At 47.6% G+C, this 24,757-nt stretch overlaps 1 protein-coding gene across 1 annotated transcript in view; it reads left to right on the forward strand.

The window, feature by feature from the left end:
* LOC306891691 (NLR family CARD domain-containing protein 3-like) overlaps positions 1-24,757 on the forward strand; it is a 36,688-nt gene that overhangs the window by 2,616 nt on the left and 9,315 nt on the right. The window contains exons 2-10 of the mRNA XM_079452162.1: positions 1,159-1,189; positions 1,771-1,881; positions 2,691-2,742; positions 16,375-16,582; positions 16,835-18,605; positions 18,921-19,094; positions 19,477-19,650; positions 20,061-20,234; positions 21,048-21,221. Coding sequence (XP_079308288.1) covers positions 1,159-1,189; positions 1,771-1,881; positions 2,691-2,742; positions 16,375-16,582; positions 16,835-18,605; positions 18,921-19,094; positions 19,477-19,650; positions 20,061-20,234; positions 21,048-21,221 — 2,869 coding nt within the window. The remainder of the gene's footprint in view (positions 1-1,158; positions 1,190-1,770; positions 1,882-2,690; positions 2,743-16,374; positions 16,583-16,834; positions 18,606-18,920; positions 19,095-19,476; positions 19,651-20,060; positions 20,235-21,047; positions 21,222-24,757) is intronic.

Here is a 24,757-nt window from a genome sequence, read left to right on the forward strand (position 1 = left end):
AACCTTTCCTGGAGTGAAAAGTCTGCCCCCGCAAGCCACACCTTGATGGTCTTCACTGATGGCTTCACACGATTAATGAGAGGTGAGTACTTGGGGGTGAGGAACAAAGAAAGGTGATCAGATTGACCCAGGTGGGGGGTCGCAGCGTAAGCTTCAGCCATGTATGTGTAGACATGGTCCAAAGTTTTGTTTCCTCTTGTGTGGCAGGAAACATGCTGGTGAAATTTAGGGAGCACTGTCTTTAAGTTTGATTGATTAAAATCCGGTGTGTTGTAGCCCGCTAACTCAATAGCGTTGTCCGGTATCCCGCCGTGTAGCCATGTTTCCGTGAAGATTATACAACACAATACAATACAGTTTTATTTATATAGCATATTTAAAAACAACTTGCATTGACCAAAGTGCTTAACAAGGCCAAAAGATATAGAATACAAGCACATAAGCAACATAGTACATAAAAAGAAAAACATTTTCTGATAAACTAATGAAAAAAGGCGTTTTCAAAGAGGATTTAAAAAGTGACAGAGTTTGTGCTGATCTAATATAAAGCAGTAAGCTATTCCACAGCTTGGGTCCATAGGCTGAGAAAGCAAGGTCGCACCTATTTTTTAGTCGAGTTCTTGGGACGGAATTTGGGAATTTGAGTGCCCCGATCTCAGTGATCTTGACTGAGATACAGGGTGAAGCAATTCAGATAAGTACTGTGGAGTCTGATTTTGTAGTGACTTTAAACTGAACTTTAAAATCAATTCTAAATTTAACCGGTAACCAATGGAGCGAGATCAGAACTGGTGTGATGTGGTCAAATTTACGGTTCCCTTTGAGGAGGCGAGCAGCTGCATTTTGGACTAATTGTAGATGGGTGATGCATTTCTGTGAAGCACCAATGTATAGTGAATTACAGTAGTCCAATCTGGATGTTACGAATGCATGCATGGCAATCTCAAAGTGCTAAGCAGACAAGAATGGCTTAACCTTAGCTAAGAGACGGAGGTGAAAGAAACAGGATTTAACCACAGCACTAATTTGCTTATCCAATTTAGAGGTAAATTAAATGTGTTCAAATTAAAACGCTGAAGCTGTTTAAAAGATGAAATGTGCAGCTTAGCTGTGGATGACTGGTTTAAAGAAGTGTCTAACACAGTACTTTTATTGCAGGAACAATCAATCTCTCCAGAGAGTTTAAAAGGTGAGATGAGTAAAATATTTTAATATACAAATTTGTCCTTTTTAACTGTAATTGCGAAACGTGTTACATGTGTTTGGTTTGTCTGATAGCTGTCAGAGTTTATACTTTAAACTACTTTGTGAAGATTCACTTCATGCAAACTAATTCATTACAAATTAATATTAGTTTGTGTGGGGAGGGGTTTCTTTGGTTTTCTTTATTGTTTGTATTATTAAATTCTCTTTAGATAAGCAGGGTTCATATCTCACTATAGCACTGAATTACAGTGATTAATCTTACTGTATCACTTGAAGAGGGATTTTAAAAGGTTGGACTACATACAGATTTAGTTTTCTTGCTTCAAACAGGGATGCACAAGATTTAGCCAAATTTATGCATAAAATATATAATATTTAATGTACGCAATATAGTTGTACTTAAACTATTATAGTTCAACATATTTGTATCTTGGCAGAAATAACTTTTAACTTTATTTTTTGAATATTTTTTGTTGATATATCCTATATTTATTCTAATATATTATACAAATTTATCACATTACTGATAAATTGCATAAACTCATTATATAAATGTTGTTTTAGTTTGACTGGTGGAGAATCTCCTAAACCCAGCTGTGTGTCCATGAAGAGTGAAGAATCAATGGTTTATCCACTTCACTTCAGTTCAGGAGACTGTGATGATCCAGATGTGAGGTGAGAACAGTTTAGACGAGTAAATCACTTCATCAGTCTTTATTCTCTGATCTGAGTCTGTGCTGTTGATGTTACTGCAGATATTCACTGAACACTTTACTGACAGATACACACATTAATCCATGTGTTCACTGTATGAAACGCATATTTTTAGATTAGATTAGATTCAACTTTATGGTCTTTACACATATACAAGTACAGTGTAACGAAATGTAGTTTAGGTCTAACCAGAAGTGCAGTTAGCAAGTGCAGGATATACAGTTAGAATAAATACAGAATACAATATTGAGAAAATATAATACAGTGGGCATGGATTATAAAAATATTTTGCAGTAGGAATGTTCTATGAAAATATGACAGAAGGTATATACTATGAACAATATATACAGATGGCTATATACTATGAACATTAATGTACAGGTGGATATGAACAGATAATAATTTAGACTAAAATAGTGCAAGTGACTTAGGTATGCATAAATTATTGACATTGGCTATTAAAGTTGCTGTGCAATAGGTGAGTTAATGCAGTTGTTGAAGTTACAGTGCAGTGGATGAGTTAATGCAGTTACTAAAGTTACGGTGGAGTATACGAGTTAATGCAGTTAATAGGTTGCAGTCCAGAAGATGAGTTAAAGCAGTTTATAGGTTACAGAGCAGTAGATTAGTTAATGCAGTTAATAGGTTGCAGTCCAGAAGATGAGTTAAAGCAGTTTATAGGTTACAGAGCAGTAGATTAGTTAATGCAGTTATTGAAGTTACAGTGCAATAGATAAGTGAAAAATATTTCATTTATTGTTCAATTACAGAAACACAACAAATGTCTCATTCAAAGGGAAGCACATGGAGTCTGTTTTCCAGGTGAGTGTGTGTGTGTGTGTGTGTGTGTCTGTGTGTGTGTGTGTGTGTGTGTGTGTGTGTGTGTGTCTGTGTGTGTGTGTGTGTGTGTGTGTGTCTGTGTGTGTGTGTGTGTCTGTGTGTCTGTGTCTGTGTGTATTGGGGAGATCTAGGACTGTATGTTATTTTAGGTGGATTCGCTGGAACACCTCATCCACACAGACACTCCCGATTAGAGAGCGAGACTGGACACAGTTGACGTGGCTTTAATGAATGAATTACCACTCCAAATTACACACAGCACGATGTTTACTGTTTGAGCCTTTACATTGATCTGTACTGGTATATGCAATGAACAAATATAAATAATATATATAAGGAAGTGTGCTAACTTAATGAGCACATTTTAGCTTGAACTTAACATCATATAAACATCGCTACAAAATAGCGTTAACTTAAATATGCGCCGAATATCGCCCCTTCATTTGCACATCAAAATAACTAATATGCGATCATTAACGGATCGTAATAACCCACCAAGTAAGTCTTCTCCCCGACTTGAACCTCGGCCGACCGGACATGACCGTCTGCACTCTCTATCACCTTGACAATCCTCCCAATAGGCCACTGCGCTCTCGGAAGCTGGGGATCGACGATCATAGCGACTGTGCTCTGAACAAGGTCGTTGGTGGGCCACCGCCACTTCTGCCGGACTTGTAGTGAAGGAAGGTAATGCCTAAGGAACTGAGCCCAGAAGTGGTCCACCATCATCTGACAGTGGCGCCAGCGTCTTCTTGTGAGGGTGTCAGGAGCGTAAGAGACTTGGGGTAAGGAGGCGTCCCGCCGTCCCATCAGCAGCAGGTTAGGCGTCACAGGATCCGGATCAGCTATGTCTGATGAAACATAGCCCAAGGGCTTAGCATTGAGGATGCTTTCAACTTCGATTAATATGGTGAGGAGGACGTCTTCATGGAGGGATTGCGTGCCGATAACCACCTGGAGGGCTTTCTTGACGGACTGTATTTCACGTTCCCAAAACCCACCGAAGTGAGGCGCCGCTGGTGGGTTGAACTGGAACTTAATTTGATGGTTGGCAAGTCTCTCTTGTAGATCTGGGACCATAGCTGCGAACCCCTCTCTAAGCTCTCTCTCAGCCCCTCGAAAATTAGTCCCTTGGTCTGAGAGTATCTCAGCGGGGGTCCCTCTTCGTACTATGAACCTTCTCAATGCCAGGAGGAAAGTGTCTGTGTCGAGACCAGCCAGCAGGTCTAGGTGGACACAGCGTGTCGTGAGACACTTGAAGATCACCCCCCATCGCTTCTCGTTCCGGCGTCCAACCTTGATGACATATGGACCGAAACAGTCCATTCCTGTAGAGTAGAATGGGGGCTTTAGGAGTCGCAGACTGGACGGAGGAAGGTCTGCCATCATGGGAACCGAAGGCTTTCCTCTCCATTTGGTGCACTCAGGGCAGGTTCTCTGATGTTTTTTCACAGCCTGTCTCCCAGGTATAATCCAATACCGCCGCCTGAGTTCTGACTCTGAAAAGGCCCGGGTGCAAAGACTCTGTCAGGGCCCGGGTGTAGCAGACGTGCGTCCGCATCTCTGATGAGGAGTCTTGTGGTAGCATTGCTGGGATCAAGTACGACCGGTGGATGTCAGTAGGGCCGGATTCAATGCGCCTAAATCGACCTCCAGCTCGGATAAGGCCAGACTCTAGGTCTATCTCTGGAGCGAGTGAACTTAAACTGCTGCTAGGGGAGACAGGCCTATCGGCCTTCAGGCACTTGACTTCTTCAGGAAAGCTCTCTGCTTGGCTGGACTTCAGCAGGTGAGCCTCGGCACGATGGAAATCAGGAGTAGGGGATGATGGGTCTGCGGCCGGCCCGTGAAGCAAATGGTGCGTAGCCTTAACCAGATCCACCCAGTTGTTGAACAGTGAAATGTCAGGCATTGGGTCTGGAGGGCATATTCGCGTGAGGCCGCAGAAGATGGTCTGCTTGAGCTCAGAGGGATCTGCTGAGTTGACAGAATCTGGAGCTGAAGGCCATCTGCGCGATGGAGAGCGGAGGAAGGCTGGACCTTGGATCCATCGGTTTGGGGCAGCCAGTTCGGCTAGGGTCTTACCCCTTGTTAAGTTGTCAGCCGGATTGTTTTCTGTATCCACATACTGCCAGATGTGTGAAGCAGTCAGGTCTTGGATCTCGGAGACCCTGGTCCCAACAAAGACCTTGAACCTGCAGGACTCAGATGTCAGCCAGGTCAGGACTGTAGTTGAGTCAGTCCAAAGATAAGTCTCAGTGATTTTTAGAGTGAGCTCTCGCTGGATGAGGGATGACAGTTGAGCTCCAGTCAGAGCTGCGCAGAGCTGTAAACGTGGAATTGACTGTTGGCGCTTAGGGGCTAATCTCGACCTAGCCATGACGAAGGACTACTTGAACTTGGTTGACCGTCGTGGCAAGACGTTCCGAGGAGTCACAGAAGACGTGAAGAGTGTACTCTGTAGCTTCAGTGGCAGCTTCCAATGGAGCGTATGTTCGGGGAATGCACACACTTGCCAGTTCAGGAAGCTCTCTCTCCCAGCTTGACCAAGCCTCAACGATCTCTGGAGGAAGGTTCGGGTCATCCCAGCTCCTCTTCTTTGCCCACAGCTTCTGAACGAGGATATTAGCTCTCGTTGTGTAGGGGATGATGATCCCCAGCGGGTCATATTGCCGGGCTAGCACCTTGTAGACATGGCGCATGGTGAGCGTTTGACTCTCGGGAGGCTTAACTCGGAAGCCATGTCGGTCAGTTGGACAATACCACCGTAAGCCCAGTGCTGGCTCTTGTGGGTCGGGGCTTTTCTCTGCCAGCCATTGCTCTGCACTCTTGGCGCGGGCAGTAGAGGGTAGATGGGCGACGACAGCTTGGACGTTGCTTGCCCATTGCCGAATCTCAAACCTGCCTAAAGCGAGAACCTGCCTCAACTTGTCGATAAGAAGCTTTGCCGACCTAGGTGTTGAGAGGCTCTGCAGGCAGTTGTCCACGTAAAAACACTGCTCAATGGACTGCAGGATGTCCTCATTGCCTTCCACATGGTCCCTAGCGTGTTTTTGCGAATGTGGTGCAGCAGAGCTGCTAGTTGTCCCAAATGGCAGGACGCACCACTGGTAGACCTCAGGTTGCTGCTCCTGTTTGAGGCTCCTCCAGACGAATCTCGGTAGAGGCTGGTCATCAGGCAGGAGACGAACCTGGTGGAACATTGCTCGGATATCCCCAATTATGGCCACTGCATACTGACGAAAGCGCAGGAGGACACCGATGAGAGATGGACCGATGGTGGGACCTGCTAGGAGCTGTTCATTAAGTCCAAGCCCGTTGTAGGTGAAGGAGCAGTCCCATACAAGACGGTGCTTGCCGTTTTGTTGAACGAGGTGATGGGGTATGAACCACTACTCATTGGATGCCTTTGCCTCGTCGTCACTGAGCTTGACAACACAGCCTCCGTTGATGAGCTTTTGGATCTCGGCCTCGTACTGTTTAGCTAGAGCTGGATCTCTTCGTAATCACCTTTCTGTGCCACGAAGAAGGGGCATAACTGCTTCAGGTGTGGCTTTGAGTGGTGGTGCACCTTTGACACGGAGAGTGGGGTGGCGTAGCGCCGTATGTCACCCACCTTGACTCTTTCGGTGTGTGTCTCAAGGGTGTTTATGGCTTCTTGGTCCAGACGGGAGCGGACTGCCAGCTTCTCGTTTCTGAACGGAAGGATGTCCAGTTGCCATAGACGTTCGACATGTTGGTAGAGTTCATCTGGTGCTGGTGTGAGGGAGGTAAAGTAGCAGGAAGCAGCAGTAGAAACCGTACTTTCTGGACCTTGAAGTGCCCAGCCGAGGCTTGTGTGATTGCCTTTAGAACCAATTCTCACTGGCTGTTTAGCTGTGATCAAGTGTGTGCAATCTGCGCCAATTAGTAGCAATGGTTGCACTTCACTGAAGTCTGAGAGTGGGAGGCCCTGTAGATGCCCATAAAGTCTCTGTAAGGAAGGCATAGGGTAGGATTGCTCGGCTAGAGCTAGTTGGCCGGCTGTATAGGCATCTTTTATGAGGTGGCGCTCTCTCGGGTGTGCTTGAGAAGCTACATAGAAAGAGACAGACTCACCAGCAAGATGGGCGACATCTTGACGGATAGTACGTAGAGTGAGGGTCTCTGCTTCACCTTTGAGGCCTAGATGTTGGCCAGCAGCTGGTAGTAGTATTGTTCGTTCAGCCCCATCGTCCAGAATGGCATAGGTCTTCAGTGACTTGCGGCCGTGACTTATTATAATGGGCACCACCTTGAGATACACCTTTCTTCCTTGCTTGGAGTTGCTGACTGTGACTTGATCACGTGGAGTGATGAGGTAGACACTTGAGTCTGACTTTGCAACGTTGTGTAAAACGCTCAGATGAATCTCTTGACACTCGCTGCATGGTTTCTTTAAGGTGCAGGCTTCGGGTTGGTGGCTGGTCCGACCACAGTTACGACAGCGCTTACCACGTTCAAGCCATTTCCTGACGTCATTTGCTGAACGCTGTACAATTTCTGTGCACTGTGACAGATAGTGCTCTGTGCTCTTACAGAAGAGACATAACTTCTTGTACTTGGGATTATAGCGGGCTGCCTCCGCAGGATGACTGTCATCAGCTTTAGGTTTGTCAGAGCCATGATAAACGGACACAGACTGCCCTCGGGGCTTGGAAGCCGGAGCGTGTCTGTCTCTCCTCGAGATATGGGGCTCTTCAGGACGGTGGCATTGTGCCATTTTTGCAGATAGTCTTTGAGCTTCCGCCTTAACTTTGAGCCAATTAGCGAGGTCTCTAAGGCTGTAGGGGTTGAGTCGACTCGTGTTGAGACGGCCTTGTGTTTGAAGATGTTCTACAAAACTGTCTCTCATGTGCTTGGGCAGCTTGCTACGCAGTTTGTCGACATGACCGGTTGACATTATTTCCATCCCACTGGGTCCCTCTAATGAAGTGAGCATTCCTACCAGTAGGTCGACACTGAGAGCAAAACTCTGGAAGCCTTTGGTGTCTCCGGATTTAACATCAGGAGCATTTAAGATTGCAGCAATCTCACTTTGTGCGAGCTGATGTGATTGTCCATGCTGGCGCTGTAATGCTTCCATTGCAGCCATGTAGGGTTGGGAATAATGTCTGCAGGACTGAGCGATTAGCTTAGCTTTATCCAGGACTAGGTGCTCCATAAGTACACGGTACTTGTAGTACTCTGAGAGCTCTGTGTGAGGGCCAAGCAGGTGGTCGAGTGCCATCTTGAGGTCGGTGAATTCTCTCTCACTGTCATGGACCAGCTTTGACAGTTCAGGTACCGGAACAGGCTGCTTCAGCGGCTGGAAACTGTATGGAGACTGCGGAATGGTGTTCTGTGGTGGGAGAGTGTTGTATGCCTGGAGAGACAGACTTGGCATCATGGGCACTGTCTGGTAGACAGGCTGCACTGCAAAGGGAGGCTGAGGCTGTAGAACAGGTTGTAATGGCGGATCTGGCTGGTAGCTTTGGTGTGCAGTGATAGCTGATGGAGTTGCGTGTTGACGCCCCAGGTGCAGTGCTGGTGTAGCCAGGGGTTGGCATGTTGGCGTTATCACAGTTGGAGAGGGCTGGTATACTGGATAGGCTGGAGCTGTAGAACTGGGCAGGTATTGGACTGGCATAGGTGTAGCTGGGTCCCTATGCTGGACGTTTATAGATGTAGTCATGGGATGCATTATTGGATAGGCTGGTTGGTACAGTGTAGATGCTGTTGGCTGGACTGCTGCAAACTGTGAGATAGATGTTAATGTTGCTGGAAGGGACTGGGTTAGAATGTCCTCTTTGCCATAGCTGTGACTGGGGCTAGTGGTTATAGCTTGGGACAGTAATACTGGGCTTGTGGTGCTGGCAGTAAATGCAGCTGGCCGCATGCTGACTGCTGGTGTGCTTACCCAGGTTGTAATATCTGGCACTAAGCTTGGGTTCGCCTGTACTAATTGCGGTGAGGCTGGAGAACCTGGCTCACTGAGGCAGTAGTCTGTGAAGGTGTGGCTTTGCCAGCTGCACTCACTTAGGGCAGCAGATGGCGGCCTTCCACACACCGTTGGTAAGCTTGGATATGCGCTAACTTGTGGTGCTGTGGTCCACTGGCGCACCTTATCGACTGCTGCTGCTGGGAAATGACAGGGCGGGGGCTCGAGTGCCGAGAGTAGCTGGCCACCTGGAGTAGCAGACCCAGTCTGCAGGCTAAGTGACTGCAACTGCTGTGCACTGGCACTTAAGTTGTCATCCTGATGAGGAGCAGTATAAGGCATGAGGGACTGAGGAAGGCTGACCTGATAGCCCTGAAGGTAAGCTGGTAACTGCCGTGGGCGTCCTCTTGCTTCACTTGTAATAATTGATGCTCGCATTGTGCCCATTTTGCTGATATGGGTGAAGTAATTCGGCTCGAAGGACCAATATTCGGGAGATCTAGGACTGTATGTTATTTTAGGTGGATTCGCTGGAACACCTCATCCACACAGACACTCCGATTAGAGAGCGAGACCGGACACAGTAGAACAGCTGACGTAGCTTTAATGAATGAATTTCCACTCCAAATTACACACAGCACGATGTTTACTGTTTGAGCCTTTACATTGATCTGTAATGAACAAACATAAATAATATATATAAGGAAGTGTGCTAACTTAATGAGCACATTTTAGCTTGAACTTAACATCATATAAACATCGCTACAAAATAGCGTTAACTTAAATATGTGCCGAATATCGCAGCTTCATTTGCACATCAAAAGAACTAATATGCGATCATTAACGGATCGTTATAACCCACCTTTATCACAAACGCAAACAGGCATCAATGTGAAAATAAACTAAGCATCCGCGAAAGGCAAAACATAATGTTTCCAAGGACCCCTTAGCTGCCCAGCGAGGTGCCTGATGTAAAAACACTAAATTCAGCACTGCATCATTCCTTCACAATAAAATAAAACAGTAATAGGGAATTTACAACAGTGTGTGTGTCTGTGCCTGTTTTTCTTTTTTTTACCCCCAAATATGTTTATAAACCCAAAATCACAGCTGTATGTTTAAGGGGCGTTTCATGAGATTCTTTTACTGTCAGTCGTACTGCAGCTTTACACAGATTACTGTTATTATTACTGATGATTCTGAAACATGTTTAGATGTTTAGTTTCAAACTGATTCATTGTAGTAAGAAGTCACGATCATATTGATTTGAAATAGATCTCAGTGTGTTATCAATGCTGATGTGTATTTGATGCTTTGAGAATCATTTGAAGCCAAAATATGAATTAAAGAAAATATGATTTTGTTTCTGTAGTTCCCTTTCTGTCGGTCTCTCGACGTTGTGTCGAAGCCGACAGATGGGGTTCGCCCTTGAGAACCAGTCATCTCTGACTATTTTGAAAAGGCCAATGAAATTTGGCGAATGAAATTTGCATGCCGGGCCCCGCCCCCGGAAATCCGGGTATATAAGGGGAGCCGGCGTGCTCATTCATTTACCTTTTGTTCTTCGGAGCCTATGCATCGAATGACTACGACAGCTGATTTCCTGACGTGGTGCAGCGGATTGTCCCTTCCGAGCGATCATCCCCCCGGCGTTTCAGCAGTTCCAGAGGTGTTTCTGAAAGAGATATATTCTAAAAGAGCAAATTTCTAAGCGTGGCATGTCCCGCTGCTCTCGTGGTTGCGGTTCCCTCATTGAGGAGGGGGACGGACACGATGCTTGCGTCAGGTGTTTGGGGGTCCAACACGCTGAGGCAGCATTCGTGGAGTCATCCTGCCCGCACTGCGGGCAGATGGCGATACAGAAGTTGCGGTCACGGGTGGCTGCGCTCTTTTCAGAGCCAGCCACCACCTCGTCTGCTTCCCGCTCTGCGACCGCGGTGGCCACAGCCCCGCCGTCAGCAGCGGCGAGCAGCTTGGGTGGCATGGGGATTTCCGTGAGCGTAAACCCGTCAGCCGATGGCTCGCGGACCGTTCACGCCCCGACTCGCTCGTCTGGCCGTTCCCAGGAAGGCGGTTCCACACCGTCTTACTCCTTCGTCACGCAATCGGACTCGATGCGTGACGACGATGAGATGTCCCTCGCAGCATCGGAGGGCGACCTCCTGGCATCCGACCCTGACGATTCCTTCGAGCCGTCTCCGCCCGGAGATAGAGTTCAGGAAAAGGCAGACGTCGAGATGTCAGCCATGCTCTATCGGGCCGCCGCGAGCATCGGGCTGCAGTGCACCGCACCGCCCACGCCCCAACGCTCGCGGCTGGATAATTGGTACATCGGGTCCGAGCGCGGCTCCAAGCCGCGCACGCCCCCTGTACCTTTTTTCCCCGAGGTGCATGAGGAGCTCAGCAAGACTTGGAACGCCCCCTTTTCGGCTCGTTCCCGTCATGCTGACTCTGTCGCCCTTTCTTCCCTCGATGGCGGGGCAGCTAGAGGCTACGTTGATGTCCCCCAGGCTGAACGTGCAGTCGCGGTGCACCTGTGCCCGCAGACGGCGGCCACCTGGAGGTCTCGACCTAGACTCCCGTCCAAGCCGTGTAGGGTTTCGGCATCGCTGGTGTCGAAATCCTATAACGCTGCTGGACAGGCTGCCTCAGCTCTTCATGCCATGGCCATCCTGCAGGTCCATCAGGCCAAGGCACTGAAAGAGCTCCACGAGGGTAAGACCGACCCAAAGATTATGCAGGAGCTCCGCGCTGCCACCGACCTTGCCCTCCGGGCAACGAAGGTGACAGCGCGAGCTTTGGGTCGAGCGATGTCCACACTAGTGGTCCACGAGAGACACCTCTGGCTAAACCTTGCGCAGATGCGTGAAGCCGAGAAAGTTCGCTTCCTCGATGCTCCCATCTCGCAAGGAGGGCTGTTTGGTGACACTGTCGAGGACTTCTCCCAGCAGTTCTCGGCAGTGCAGAAGCAGACGGAGGCCATTAAGCACATCCTGCCCCGCCGCGACCCGACCGCCTTTCGGCCGTCGAGGTCCCGTGGAACGTCTGCCTCCCAGCAGCCCCGGCCTTCCTCTTCGTCAGCTCCGGCTACGGTGCCCCCTCCTCAGGCGGCCCCCCGGAAGAGGACGGACAGGAAGCGACCACCGTCTCGTCAGCAGCCGCCGCGGAAGCAGAAGCGTTCCTGACGAGCCGGACCCGGCGAGATCGAGATCGGGCCCGACCCCAGCCATTCCATCGCTGACGGGTCGGAAATGGACGGTCCCTGCCCCGTCCCAACATCTGCTAGGCCCTTTTCAGGGCCTAGCGCCCACTTCCTCACAAAAAGAGCAGTCTCTCTCTCTGGGTCCCCCTTTCAGCCGCACTCACCCTCCGCAGGACGGTGTTCGGCAACTCGACGTTGCGTTGTGGCGACACGCAAGGCCGAGTATAAAATTGCGCAGCCCTCAGCACTCTCACCTCGACGGTGCGTTGAGCTGCGCCGCCAGGCAGGCAAATCAGCGGAGCCGGCCCCCCCACGAGGCGGGGCCGGCACCGCTAGCCCACGAACCGCCCTCCCCAGGGGCGATGAAGCAGATCGTACCTCTAGTGCCCCTGTCGCAGTCTTTGAGTGCTTGGTTAGCACTCACCAGACCGTCAAGGTGGCTGGAGAACACGATCCGTCTCGGCTACTCGATCCAGTTTGCCAGACCTCCGCCCAGGTTTCGGGGCATCCTCTTTACCTCGGTCAGAGGCAGAGATGCTCCCGTGCTGCGGGAGGAGGTGGCAACCCTTCTGGAGAAGGGAGCGATCGAGTCCGTCCCCTCGGCCGAGATGTCCAGCGGGTTCTACAGCCCGTACTTCATCGTCCCCAAGAAAGGTGGAGGGTTGCGCCCCATTCTAGATCTGCGTGCCCTGAACAGGCACCTCCAGAAGCTGCCGTTCAGGATGCTCACGCAGAGGCGCATCTTGACGTCCGTCAGGCGTCAAGATTGGTTCGTGGCTATCGACCTGAAGGACGCGTACTTTCATGTCTCGATTCTCCCTCGTCACCGGCCGTACCTACGGTTCGCTTTCGAGGGGCGAGCATATCAGTACAGGGTCCTCCCATTCGGTCTGTCCCTGTCCCCACGTGCCTTTACGAAGGTCGTGGAAGCCGCCCTCACTCCCCTCAGGGAGAGAGGTGTGCGGGTACTCAACTATCTCGACGACTGGCTTATCTTAGCACACTCGCGAGAACTGTTGTGTACACACAGGGATCTGGTGCTTCGGCACCTAGACCGTTTGGGGTTACGGGTCAACCGAGAGAAGAGCCAACTCTCCCCTGCGCAGAGTTCCTTTTTTCTCGGTATGGAACTCAACTCTGTCTCCATGACGGCGCGGCTTACGACAGAGCGTGCACAGTCAGTGCTGAACTGCCTGAAACTCTTCAAGCAGCGACCAGCGGTCCCCCTGAAACTTTTTCAGAGGCTCCTGGGCCACATGTCGTCCTCGGCGGGGGTAATTCCCCTCGGGTTGATGCACATGAGACCGCTGCAGCACTGGCTACAGAGACGAGTTCCCTGGAGAGCGTGGCACACAGGCAGGAGGTTGATCGTCATTACACCTCTCTGCCGTCGTATCCTAACCCCGTGGTCATCAGTGACCTTTCTACGGACTGGCGTCCCCATGGGGCAGGTCCCGAGGCGCGTCGTGGTAACGACCGACGCCTCCTTACGGGGTTGGGGTGCGGTGTGCAAGGGGCACACAGTGTCGGGTCTCTGGACGGAGTCCCAGCTGTGTTGGCATATCAACCGCCTAGAGTTGTTGGCTGTTCTGTTGGCACTGAGGGGACTACGGTCCCTCGTGCAGGGCCAGCACGTACTGGTCCGATCAGACAGCACGACTGCCGTAGCGTATATCAACCATCAGGGGGGTATACGCTCACGACAGTTAACGCAACTTGCCCGACGCCTCCTCCTGTGGAGTCAACAGGTGACGAAGTCCCTGCGTGCCACTCACATACCGGGCGACCTGAACCAGACAGCCGATGCGCTCTCTCGTCAGTCGACGCCCCGTGGAGAGTGGCGACTCCACCCCCGTGCGGTCCAGCTTGTTTGGGTGCAGTTCGGGCGGGCACAGGTGGACCTGTTTGCCTCCCTGGACACCACCCATTGCCCGCTTTGGTACTCCCTGACCGAGGGCCCCCTCGGCACGGATGCCCTAGCGCACAGCTGGCCACGGGACAAGTGGAAGTACGCCTTCCCCCCAGTGAGCCTCATTGCACAGGTCCTGTGCAAGGTCAGGGAAGAGGAGCATCAAGTGGTACTAGTTGCGCCGTACTGGCCCAACCGGACTTGGTTCTCGGAGCTAATGCTCCTGACGACAACTCCCCCCTGGCCGATTCCCCTGACGAAGGACCTTCTTTCTCAGGGGAGGGGCATGTTGCGGCACCCGAGACCAGACCTCTGGAACCTCCACGTCTGGCTCCTGGATGGGACGAGGAGATCCTGAGTGGTCTACCCCCCGCGGTGGTGGAGACCATCACTCAGGCTAGGGCACCTGCCACGAGGCGGCTGTACGCCTTTAAGTGGCGCCTCTTCTCGTCTTGGTGTTCTTCTCGCAGAGAAGACCCACGGATTTGCTCGGTCAGGCACGTGCTGTCCTTCCTGCAGGAGAGGTTGGAGAGTAAACTCTCTCCGTCCACACTGAAAGTGTATGTAGCCGCTATCGCCGCTCATCACGAACCAGTTGCTGGAAAACCTTTAGGGCAGCATGACCTGATCATCAGGTTCCTCAGGGGCGCGAGGAGGCTTAACCCACCTCGATCGCGCTCCGTACCCTCTTGGGACCTCAATGTGGTCCTGGCGGGCCTCCAGAGGCCTCCCTTCGAGCCCCTCGGGGAGACCGATCTTTCTCATCTCTCGATGAAGACGGCTCTCCTGACGGCGCTCGCCTCCATCAAGAGGGTGGGGGATCTGCAAGCATTTTCCGTGTCCACAGAGTGCCTAAATTTCGGGCCCGGTGATTCTCACGTGATCCTGAGACCTCGGCCCGGCTACGTGCCCAAGGTTCCCACCACTCCCTTCCGGGACCAGGTGGTGACCTTGCAGGCGCTCCCCACCGGGGAGGAAGACCCAACCCCGTCCGTGTTGTGTCCAGTACGCGCCTTGCGCCTCTACGTGGACCGCACGCAGAGCTTCAGAGGCTCTGAGCAGCTCTTTGTTTGTTTTGGAGGTCAGCAGAAGGGGAAAGCTGTCTCCAAACAGAGACTGGCGCACTGGATCGTGGACGCCGTCATGGCGGCGTACCGATCTCAAGATTGCCCGTGCCCGCTGGCAGTGAGGGCGCACTCCACCAGGGGTGTTGCCTCCTCGTGGGCACTGGCTCGGGGCGCCTCTCTGGCAGACATATGCAGAGCTGCGGGTTGGGCTACGCCCCACACCTTCGCGAGGTTCTACAACCTCCGCGTGGATCCGGTGTCAGCTCGAGTCTTGCAGGATAACACCAGGTAAGACCGGCGGCCGGCAGGGCGTACGCCTGCGACAAGCGCCAGCCCCCCTCTTGGGGGGGGTCAGTGCGCAATCATCTGCCTCCCTTCTTTCCCCGCGGGCGAAGAATAGGCATTCCATCCATCACTAAGCACTCAAGGCAGCGGGCTGGGCGGAGCAGCCTGCCACCTTTGGCGGGCACAAGTTGAGTTATCTACGTGTGACTCTAACCGACCTCAGTGCTCCAGACGTGGTAACCCCCCAGCAGGGTGGTTCCGTCTGAGATTCCGTCATGAGCTGTTCCCCCGGAACTCGTGACCTTCCCCGGGTGAGCATCCACCCTGCGGATTCTCGCACATACCTCCCATGAGTTCTTCCCTGCCGGTAAGACCATGCTGTTTCTCCACTGTATTCCCCCCGAGGGTGGGAAGTGGTCTCCGTAGCGCACCTCCCACTTGAGGGAATAGCGCTTACCCAGTGGTCCTAAGGCCGGACGGCTCTCGCCATTGGGGCCGTCTGAGTTGACAGAGGACAGGGGCTACCCATCTTTCTTGGAAGCTCTGGGTCCCCCTGTCTAGCTACTGGAAGGTTACAATCTCGCGAGAGCGCTTCGTCTGACTCGCCTAGGCTGGCCAACGTCGCTTCGCTGGAGATTGTGACGCGACTATTGCCGTGGCGTTTTCCATAGGAACCCCATCTGTCGGCTTCGACACAACGTCGAGAGACCGACAGAAAGGGAACGTCTCGGTTACGTATGTAACCTCTGTTCCCTGATGGAGGGAACAAGACGTTGTGTCCTTCTTGCCACGACAATAGCCGTCCGCTGCAGCAGTCACGAGATGCTTTTAGGCTCCTCAGCACACAAGGTAAATGAATGAGCACGCCGGCTCCCCTTATATACCCGGATTTCCGGGGGCGGGGCCCGGCATGCAAATTTCATTCGCCAAATTTCATTGGCCTTTTCAAAATAGTCAGAGATGACTGGTTCTCAAGGGCGAACCCCATCTGTCGGCTTCGACACAACGTCTTGTTCCCTCCATCAGGGAACAGAGGTTACATACGTAACCGAGACGTTTTGATGTGTGTTTATAGTGTTTAAATGTGTTACAGGTTTCATGAAATGAGGTTCAAGCAATTTAGAATAAAACTGTGTTCACTAAAATGAGCATTAAAACCTTTTTCTGCCCTCATAAGAAAACTAAATCATGTGTGTTTGAACAATTTTTTCAGGAGCTTGAGCACAAACTCATCTCTCTGATGAAGAAAGATCTGAAGATCTTCAAGAGTCTACTGAGTCCAGATTACCCATCATGCTCTGAGAGAGAAGAGGAGGAAGATGATGAAGATCAGATCAGAGTCAGAGAGATGTTTCTGAAGATCACACTGAACGTCCTGAGGAAGATGAAGCAAACAGACCTCGCTGACAAACTACAGACCAGTAAGAGCTCTCAGTCATGTGACTATGACATCACTTTACCTTCAGACGAACAGACACAGTGTCTGTATTTACTGATGATTATTAGTGAAAATACATTTACAGTTAATAAATCAACACAATAGAACCATGAAGCTTTTTGTGTTCATCTAATGTCATGATCATCAAAATCTTAAAACACTCTTAAGGTCAAATATAAATATTTTTTCTAATCGTATACATGTATTTTTATTTTTATTTGCCTTTGTTTATCAGAACTCGCCCCTTTATACATGAAGAAACACAAATCCAGACTAAAAGAGAAATTCCAGAGAATTTATGAAGGAATCTCAAGTCAAGGAAGCTCAACACTTGTGAATGAGATCTACACAGAGCTGTACATCACAGAGGGAGGGAGTGAAGACATCAATAATGAACATGAGGTGAGACAGATTGAGACGGCATCCAGAAGATCAGAGACACAAGAAACACAAATCAAATGTAATGACATCTTTAAAGTCTCACATGAACTAAACAAACCCATCAGAAGTGTGCTGACTAAAGGAGTCGCTGGAATTGGAAAAACAGTCTCTGTGCAGAAGTTCATTCTGGATTGGGCTGAAGAAAAAACAAATCAAGATCTTCACTTCATATTTCCACTTCCTTTCAGAGAACTGAATCTGATCAAACAGACAAATATCAGTCTGATGGATCTTCTTCATCAGTTCTTCACAGATACAACAGAACTGAGATCGACAGACTTTGATGATTATAAAGTTGTGTTTATCTTTGATGGTCTGGATGAGTGTCGTCTTCCTCTAGATTTCTCAAAGAATCCGAGTTTGTTTGATGTCAGAGATGAATCAGCGTCAGTGGATGTGCTGCTGACAAACCTCATCAAGGGGAATCTGCTTCCTTCTGCTCTGATCTGGATCACCTCTCGACCAGCAGCAGCCAATCAGATTCCTCCTGACTGTGTTGATCTGATCACAGATGTACGAGGATTCAATGACCCTCAGAAGGACGAGTATTTCAGGAAGAGAATCAATGATGAGAGTCTGGCCAACAGAATCATCACACACATGAAATCATCCAGAAGTCTGTACATCATGTGTCACATCCCAGTCTTCTGCTGGATTTCAGCCACTGTTCTCCAGAGAATGTTGAGTGAAGCAGAGAGTCCAGCACAGATCCCCAAGACTCTCACTCACATGTTCACACACTTCCTGATGTTTCAGATCAAACTGAAGAGTCAGAAGTATGATGGGAAATGTGAGGTAGATCTTCAGCAGGCTAGAAAGAGTCTTGAGTCTCTGGGAAAACTGGCTTTTCAACAGCTGGAGAAAGGGAACCTGATCTTCTATGAGGAGGATCTGAGAGAGTGTGACATTGATGTCAGAGAAGCGTCAGTGTACTCAGGAGTTTGTACTCAGATCTTCAGAGAGGAGTTTGGACTGAACCTGGGGAAGGTGTTCAGCTTTGTGCATCTGAGCGTTCAGGAGTTTCTCGCTGCTTTATTCAAGTTTCTGTCATTTCTTCAGAAAACATCAGAAAACTTCAGCGGATTGAGATCAAACATGAGTGATTTACTGAAGAGTGAAGTGGACAAGGCCTTACAGAGTGAGAACGGACACCTGGATCTTTACCTCAGATTTCTTCTGGGTCTCTCACTGGAGTCCAGTCAGACAATCTTACGAGATCTGATGACACAGACAGGAAGAAGCTCTGACAGTAAACAGGAAATAGTCGAGTACATTAAGATGAAGATCAGAGAGAATCTCTCTCCAGAGAAATCCATCAATCTGTTTCACTGTTTGAATGAACTCAATGATCATTCTCTAGTGCAGGAAGTACAAACATATGTGAACAGAGGAGATGAGTCTAGTCTTACTGGAGTCCGTCTCTCTCCTGCTCAGTGGTCGGCTCTGGTGTTTGTGTTACTGAACTCAGAAGAGAAGCTGGATGAGTTTAATCTGAGGAAATATGATCCATCAGATGAATGTCTTCTGAGGCTTCTGCCAGTGATCAAAGCATCCAGAACAGCTCAGTGAGTCATTTACCTGCAGTTTCACCTGAACATCTAACAGTCCACATTACTGTAGTTAATGTCCTACAGAGACACAATAAAACATGATGGAATTGTTCACTGCATCTATAGAGTGAGAGCTGCTCTCTTGTGGCTTTTTCTGATTTTCATTCATTTGTTTTTTATTTATAATCGTCTGTCAGGGTTCAGTTCTTGCAGTGATTCTCTATCAGGTGCAGATGTTGCTTCAGCTCTTGTGCAGATGATTCTCATTGTTCAAACATTATCTCTTGATGTGTTTATATCTTCACTGTTATCTTGTTATTTCTCTTTCAGTCTGAGTGGCTGTAATCTGACAGAGAAAAATTGTTCATCACTGGCGTCAGTTCTCAGATCAAACTCCTCAAGTCTGACAGAACTGAACCTGAGTGACAATAAACTGAAGGATTCAGGAGTGAAGCTGCTCTCTGATGGACTGAAGAATACAAACTGTAAACTGAAGACATTAAAGTAAGAAAATCCTTAAAGCAATAAAGTTAAACATGTGTATGTATTATGTAAATGAAGGTCTTCATAAGTTTATCAGAATCATCTTTATATGTAAGAGACTCAACAGTGACTGTCAGTCAATGACTCTCTGTTGATTCAGATTCATACAGAATTATCACCAAACTGAGATCATTTTAATAACTAACTTCAATATATTAAACTATTCATGATATTATTGTGATTTACAATCATTTAATTTATCACTTGTATCTTGTAAAAAGGGAAATAATTTGATACATTGGTGAATAATATATGAAATAATTAAAATATATTAAATAATTGTACTTTTAATGATTGTCTAAATGTTATTGTCATTATTTCATTTATTTTCTTCTGTCTTCAGTCTGTTTGACTGCAGTATTGGATCTGAAGGTTGTGTTGCTCTGACTTCAGCTCTGAGATCAAACCCCTCACATCTGACACAACTGGATCTGAACTTTAATAATCCAGAAGATTCAGGAGTGAAGCTGCTCTCTGATCTACTGAAGGATCCACACTGTCAACTACACAAACTACTGTGAGTTACTGATCAAATTATCATTTAGTTTAATTCAAGTGACTGTCGAGTATTTTTGCTGTTTCACTCTTGTTCTTGTGTAAATTTGATGTAGTCACTTTACTTGTATTATGTTTTCTCTTGGATAAATTCATTCTTCTTGTATTAATCTCATGTGTAAATCTCTCTGGATAAAAACATTTCCCTAATTAATAAATGTAATTGTATTATACAGAAAGTTTCTCTACATATACATGAAGTTAACATGACACACTGTTCTTGTGTTTCTGGACACACACATCATGTTTTACTGAAGTTCACTGTCACTCATAGAAGTTTTCAAGCTTTCATTGAAATGAGATCAACTTGATTTGATTATAAATTTATTACTAAAGTTTTAACACACTTTTGTTTTGTTATTTCTCTTTCAGTCTGAGGGGCTGTAATCTGACAGAGAAAAGTTGTTCATCACTGGCGTCAGTTCTCAGATCAAACTCCTCAAGTCTGACAGAACTGAACCTGAGTGACAATATTCTGAAGGATTCAGGAGTGAAGCTGCTCTCTGATGGACTGAAGAATACAAACTGTAAACTGAAGACACTAAAGTAAGAAAATCCTTAAAGCAATAAAGTTAAACATGTGTATGTATTATGTAAATGAAGGTCTTCATAAGTTTATCAGAATCATCTTTACACAACTGGATCGGAACTTTTGTGATTAGTGGTACCATCCCAAAAAGAACAACGACTAGTGGTACCATCCCAAAAAGGAAAAAAGTCACTCTCCCGTACCTTCTCTGGATCTGTTCCACATTGGTGGAACGATCTACCAGCTGCTACAAGATCAGCAGACTCGGTTGCCATCTTCAAAAAACGCCTAAAAACGCATCTCTTCCGTCAACACGTCGCTGATTGATTTTTTTTCCTAATTCTCTTCCCTTTCCTTTAAAAAAAAAAAAACTTACTAACCTCACTATTCTTAGCTTTTTATACTGTGCTAGGCTTTAATGGACTAGTTTTGATGCACTTATGTATTTTGTGGCCTATGTTGTTATAATTGCTTCCAATGTTTCCTCATCTGTAAGTCGTTTTGGATAAAAGCGTCTGCTAAATGACTAAATGTAAATGTAAATGTAAATCTTTATATGTAAGAGACTCAACAGTGACTGTCAGTCAATGACTCTCTGTTGATTCAGATTCATACAGAATTTTCACCAAACTCATCACTAAATCATTTTAATAACTAACTTGAATATATTAAACTAATCATGCTGTTAATATAAACTGACAGTGATTTACAATCATTTAATTTATTTCTTGTATCTCGTAAAAAGGGAAATAATAATATTAAATAATTTTACTCCTGATTGTTGTCTAAATGTTATTTTCATTATTTCATTTATTTTCTTCTCTCTTCAGTCTGTCGTTCTGCAGTATTGGATCTGAAGGTTGTATTGCTCTGACTTCAGCTCTGAGATCAAACCCCTCACATCTGACACAACTGGATCTGAACTATAATAATCCAGAAGATTCAGGAGTGAAGCTGCTCTCTGATCTACTGAAGGATCCACACTGTCAACTACAGACACTACTGTGAGTAAAGGCGGGGCATACACGGCGCAAATTCTGATGGTCGGAAGATCGTATGTCCACGCACACGTCACGAGTGAGTTTATGTGAAAATCATACAGACGAGGTGATAAACGGCACGATTTTACTATCTGCCGATTTACGAACCAATCGCACAAAGTTCCGCGCCAAAAACATGGAGTCAGAGGAAGAGATTTTTTTGTGGCAGCAATGGCTTGCGAAAGAATAAAAAAGAAAAGAAAAAGAAGGGCATGGCAAAGAGTTTAGTTGGAGAGAAGAGAAAAGCATGGACTTTCTGTTCTTCAAAACAGCTGGTGTATCTCTGTGCGCATGCTTTGATGTGGCATTTATCTCGGAGTATCAAACACAAAAAAAAAGACTAACTTAAACAAAAAGAAAAATGCCAAACTCCGTGAAGAGCCTCTCGCGAGTGTCGCGCTAGACAGCCATGTATGCACTCCCAACCAACGCCCTGCCGTCCGGTCTCAAGCGGAACCTGCGTAGGACGCACTTTGGCATGATGTCAGCCCATAGGGGCTGAGTCCAACCAACTACATATACCCCCACAAGAAAATGTCACCGTCCCGGTGAATACTCAATTACTCCTCCCACTGCCATGATCTAAAATATAATGTGGTGAGAATTCACCGTAGCATCACTAGAACCCGAACCCTGCAAAACAGATTGCGGAAGTTGAAAAGAGTAAGAGTGCAGCCCCGCAGCAACCATATCATCTCCATCTCTTTGATTATCAATTGGGACTGGCACGTTATCTACATATGTTACCAAACGTGTGTCTAATGAAAATGGATTTTGACTCCCACTCTCCCTGACCTCACCTCCATGCCCCAAAACACTGGGCTGAGGTACAACCATTTCTACCACAAACCCATAATTCCCCCCTAGCTTTGGCGTCTTCCTCTACCCCTTCGGCACCTAGTAAGAGTCCCGGGGCTAATGAATTCCTTCCACCTGCAGCAGGAATGGGTTTCAACTCAGACCTATGGAGGCATTTAGAAGACCCCACCCCGTCTTGTCGTTGTACCTTGTATACATTATCAAGGCCATCCGTACATTCTACCACCTCAAACACATTAGGAACCCATGCATCTTGAATCTTATTCCTACCCAATGGTTGACTCCTACAGTTAACTAAGGTCCCTGGAGCAAGCATATGCACACCACTCTCTGAGTTTACTCCCCGAGAAGGGGCTCTCTCCTCCAAACACTTACGCGCACTCTCATATGCAACCAATAGATGATCCCTGTGTTGCAATATCCAATCACTTACACTCCCTCTCCACTAACTCTTCCCCCACAGCGCCCAAAAAAAAATCAATCGGCAACTGTGTCTTCTGTCCAAACATTAGTTTGTAAGGTGAGTGCTGTGTAGATTGCATACAATACCACCATTCACCAAACAACAATTGTGGAAGAAACTGTGGCCACTTCCTTTTCTGTTCCAGAGCCAAGGTCCTCAACAAATCATGCAACGTGCGGTTGAACCGTTCACATTGCCCATTTCATTCAGGATGATATGGTGTAGTGTGACTTTTCTGAATGCCGTAAACACAGCATAGATGTTTGAACAACTCGCTTTCAGGTTCCCCATATACAGAAAACCACTTTTCGACAAACACTTTAGCCACTGTCTTCGCTCTCTGATCGGACGTAGGAAATGCTTGAGTGAACTTGGAAAAAACACCAAAACATTTTCCTGACCATTGCTAGCTTGTTCCATAAGGGTGAAATAGATAGCAATGATTTCTAACGGTCTGCAGGCAGTCAACCTTCCAATATAGGTGCGAAACTTAGGCTGTATTCGTTGCACCAATGCTACACATCCGTCCACATCCCTGGCCAATAGCACCTCTCTCTAAGCAGCTGTATAGTTTGATCAACACCCTGATGGCCATGGTTGTTTTGTACATTATTTAATGCCTCCGTACGCAGAACACTGGGAAGCAGCACTTGCAAGATAGTCTCTCTGGCTGGTGGAAGCTTGATTTGTCGATACAATACGCCCTGGTTCTCTCTGATGCGTGCCCACTGCTTTACTAGCCCCTTGAACCCTTCAGGACCCTGAGCCACTTCACACTTAGAAGGTATGGTTCCCTTTCTCCAAAAAAATAAGAAATGGCCAATCACAAGGTCTAGAGCCTGCAGTGCCGAAAGATCAGGTATCGCGTTCACAGCCAAAGCAAAAACTTGTCGGTTATCCTGTAAGGTTTGTTGTTCTATCACCTCTTCTGCCGGAAGTGCAGTCCCAGCATTATTCAGCCCATGACTACTAGTAAGTGGGGGAGACGTGACAAGGCATCTGCATCGCGATTTGCTGTCCCTGGATGATAACGGATTTCAAAATCAAAGAGCTAGAGCTGGGAAGCCCAGCGCTGTTCTACAGCTGCCAACTTCGCAGTCTGTAAATAGCTCAGGGGGTTGTTGTCGGTGTATACAATAAACTTATTTCCCATTAGATACTCTCTAAACTACTCTGTTACAGACCACTTCAATGCCAAAAGCTCCAGCTTCATGGAGCTGTAGTTTGACTTGTTAGTCTCATAATGCCGCAACCCTCTACTTGCAAATGCAATGGGCCTAGTCCTACCTTTCCTAAACGTGCTTTCCACTACTCTGCAAAGACCCCACCAATTTGTGCAAAGGTGCGGCAACTGATGCAAATCCTTCAACAAATCGGCGATAATATGAGGCAAAACCTAAAAAGGACCATAATTATTTCACCTTATTAGGTCTTGGCCACTGTGAAACGGCACTACCCTTTTCCGGGTCAGTAGCCACACCCTCTGCATAAATAATATGGCCCAGATATTTCACTTCAGTTTGGAACAAATGACATTTTTGGAACTTCAATTTCAAATTATATTTCTGGAGACGACTCAACACCATTTCTAAACGATCCAGATGCTGTTGGAAAGAAGTTGAAAAAACATGTCATCAAGATATAAAAGCAACGCATGGAACCTCTGGTCACCAAATATCCTTTCAATGAGACGTTGAAATGTACTTGGTGCATTGCACAACCCAAATGGCATTCTGGTGAACTCGAACAGCCCAAATGGTGTGCAAAACGCAGTCTTCTCCTGATCTCGCCTGGCTACTGGAACCTGGTTATAACCACTAGCTAGATCTAAAGTGCTAAATAACCTAGCTCCTCCCAGAGCATCCAGGGATTCCTCGATCAGCGGAAGAGGAAAGGCATCTTTCTGAGGCCTTGAATTCAATACTCTATAATCCACACATAGCCGAATTGCACCATCCTTCTTCTGAACGACTACAATCAGAGAGGCATATGGACTAGAGCTTGGCTTCACTACTCCTTGATCTAATAACTCTTGGATGTGCAGTTTTACCTGATCGTATTGAGATGGGGTAATCTACGGTAACGCTGGCGTACTGGCGCCTCATCTAACAAAGGTATAGTATGCTCCACCAAGGGAGTACAACCCAAATCACCTTCCCCTCTACTTAACACCTCTCTGTACCTGTTCAACAGACTACACACCTCCAATTCTTCCTGG

This window comes from Barbatula barbatula, assembly GCF_947034865.1.
Source record: "Barbatula barbatula genome assembly, chromosome: 3".
NCBI lineage: Eukaryota > Metazoa > Chordata > Actinopteri > Cypriniformes > Nemacheilidae > Barbatula > Barbatula barbatula.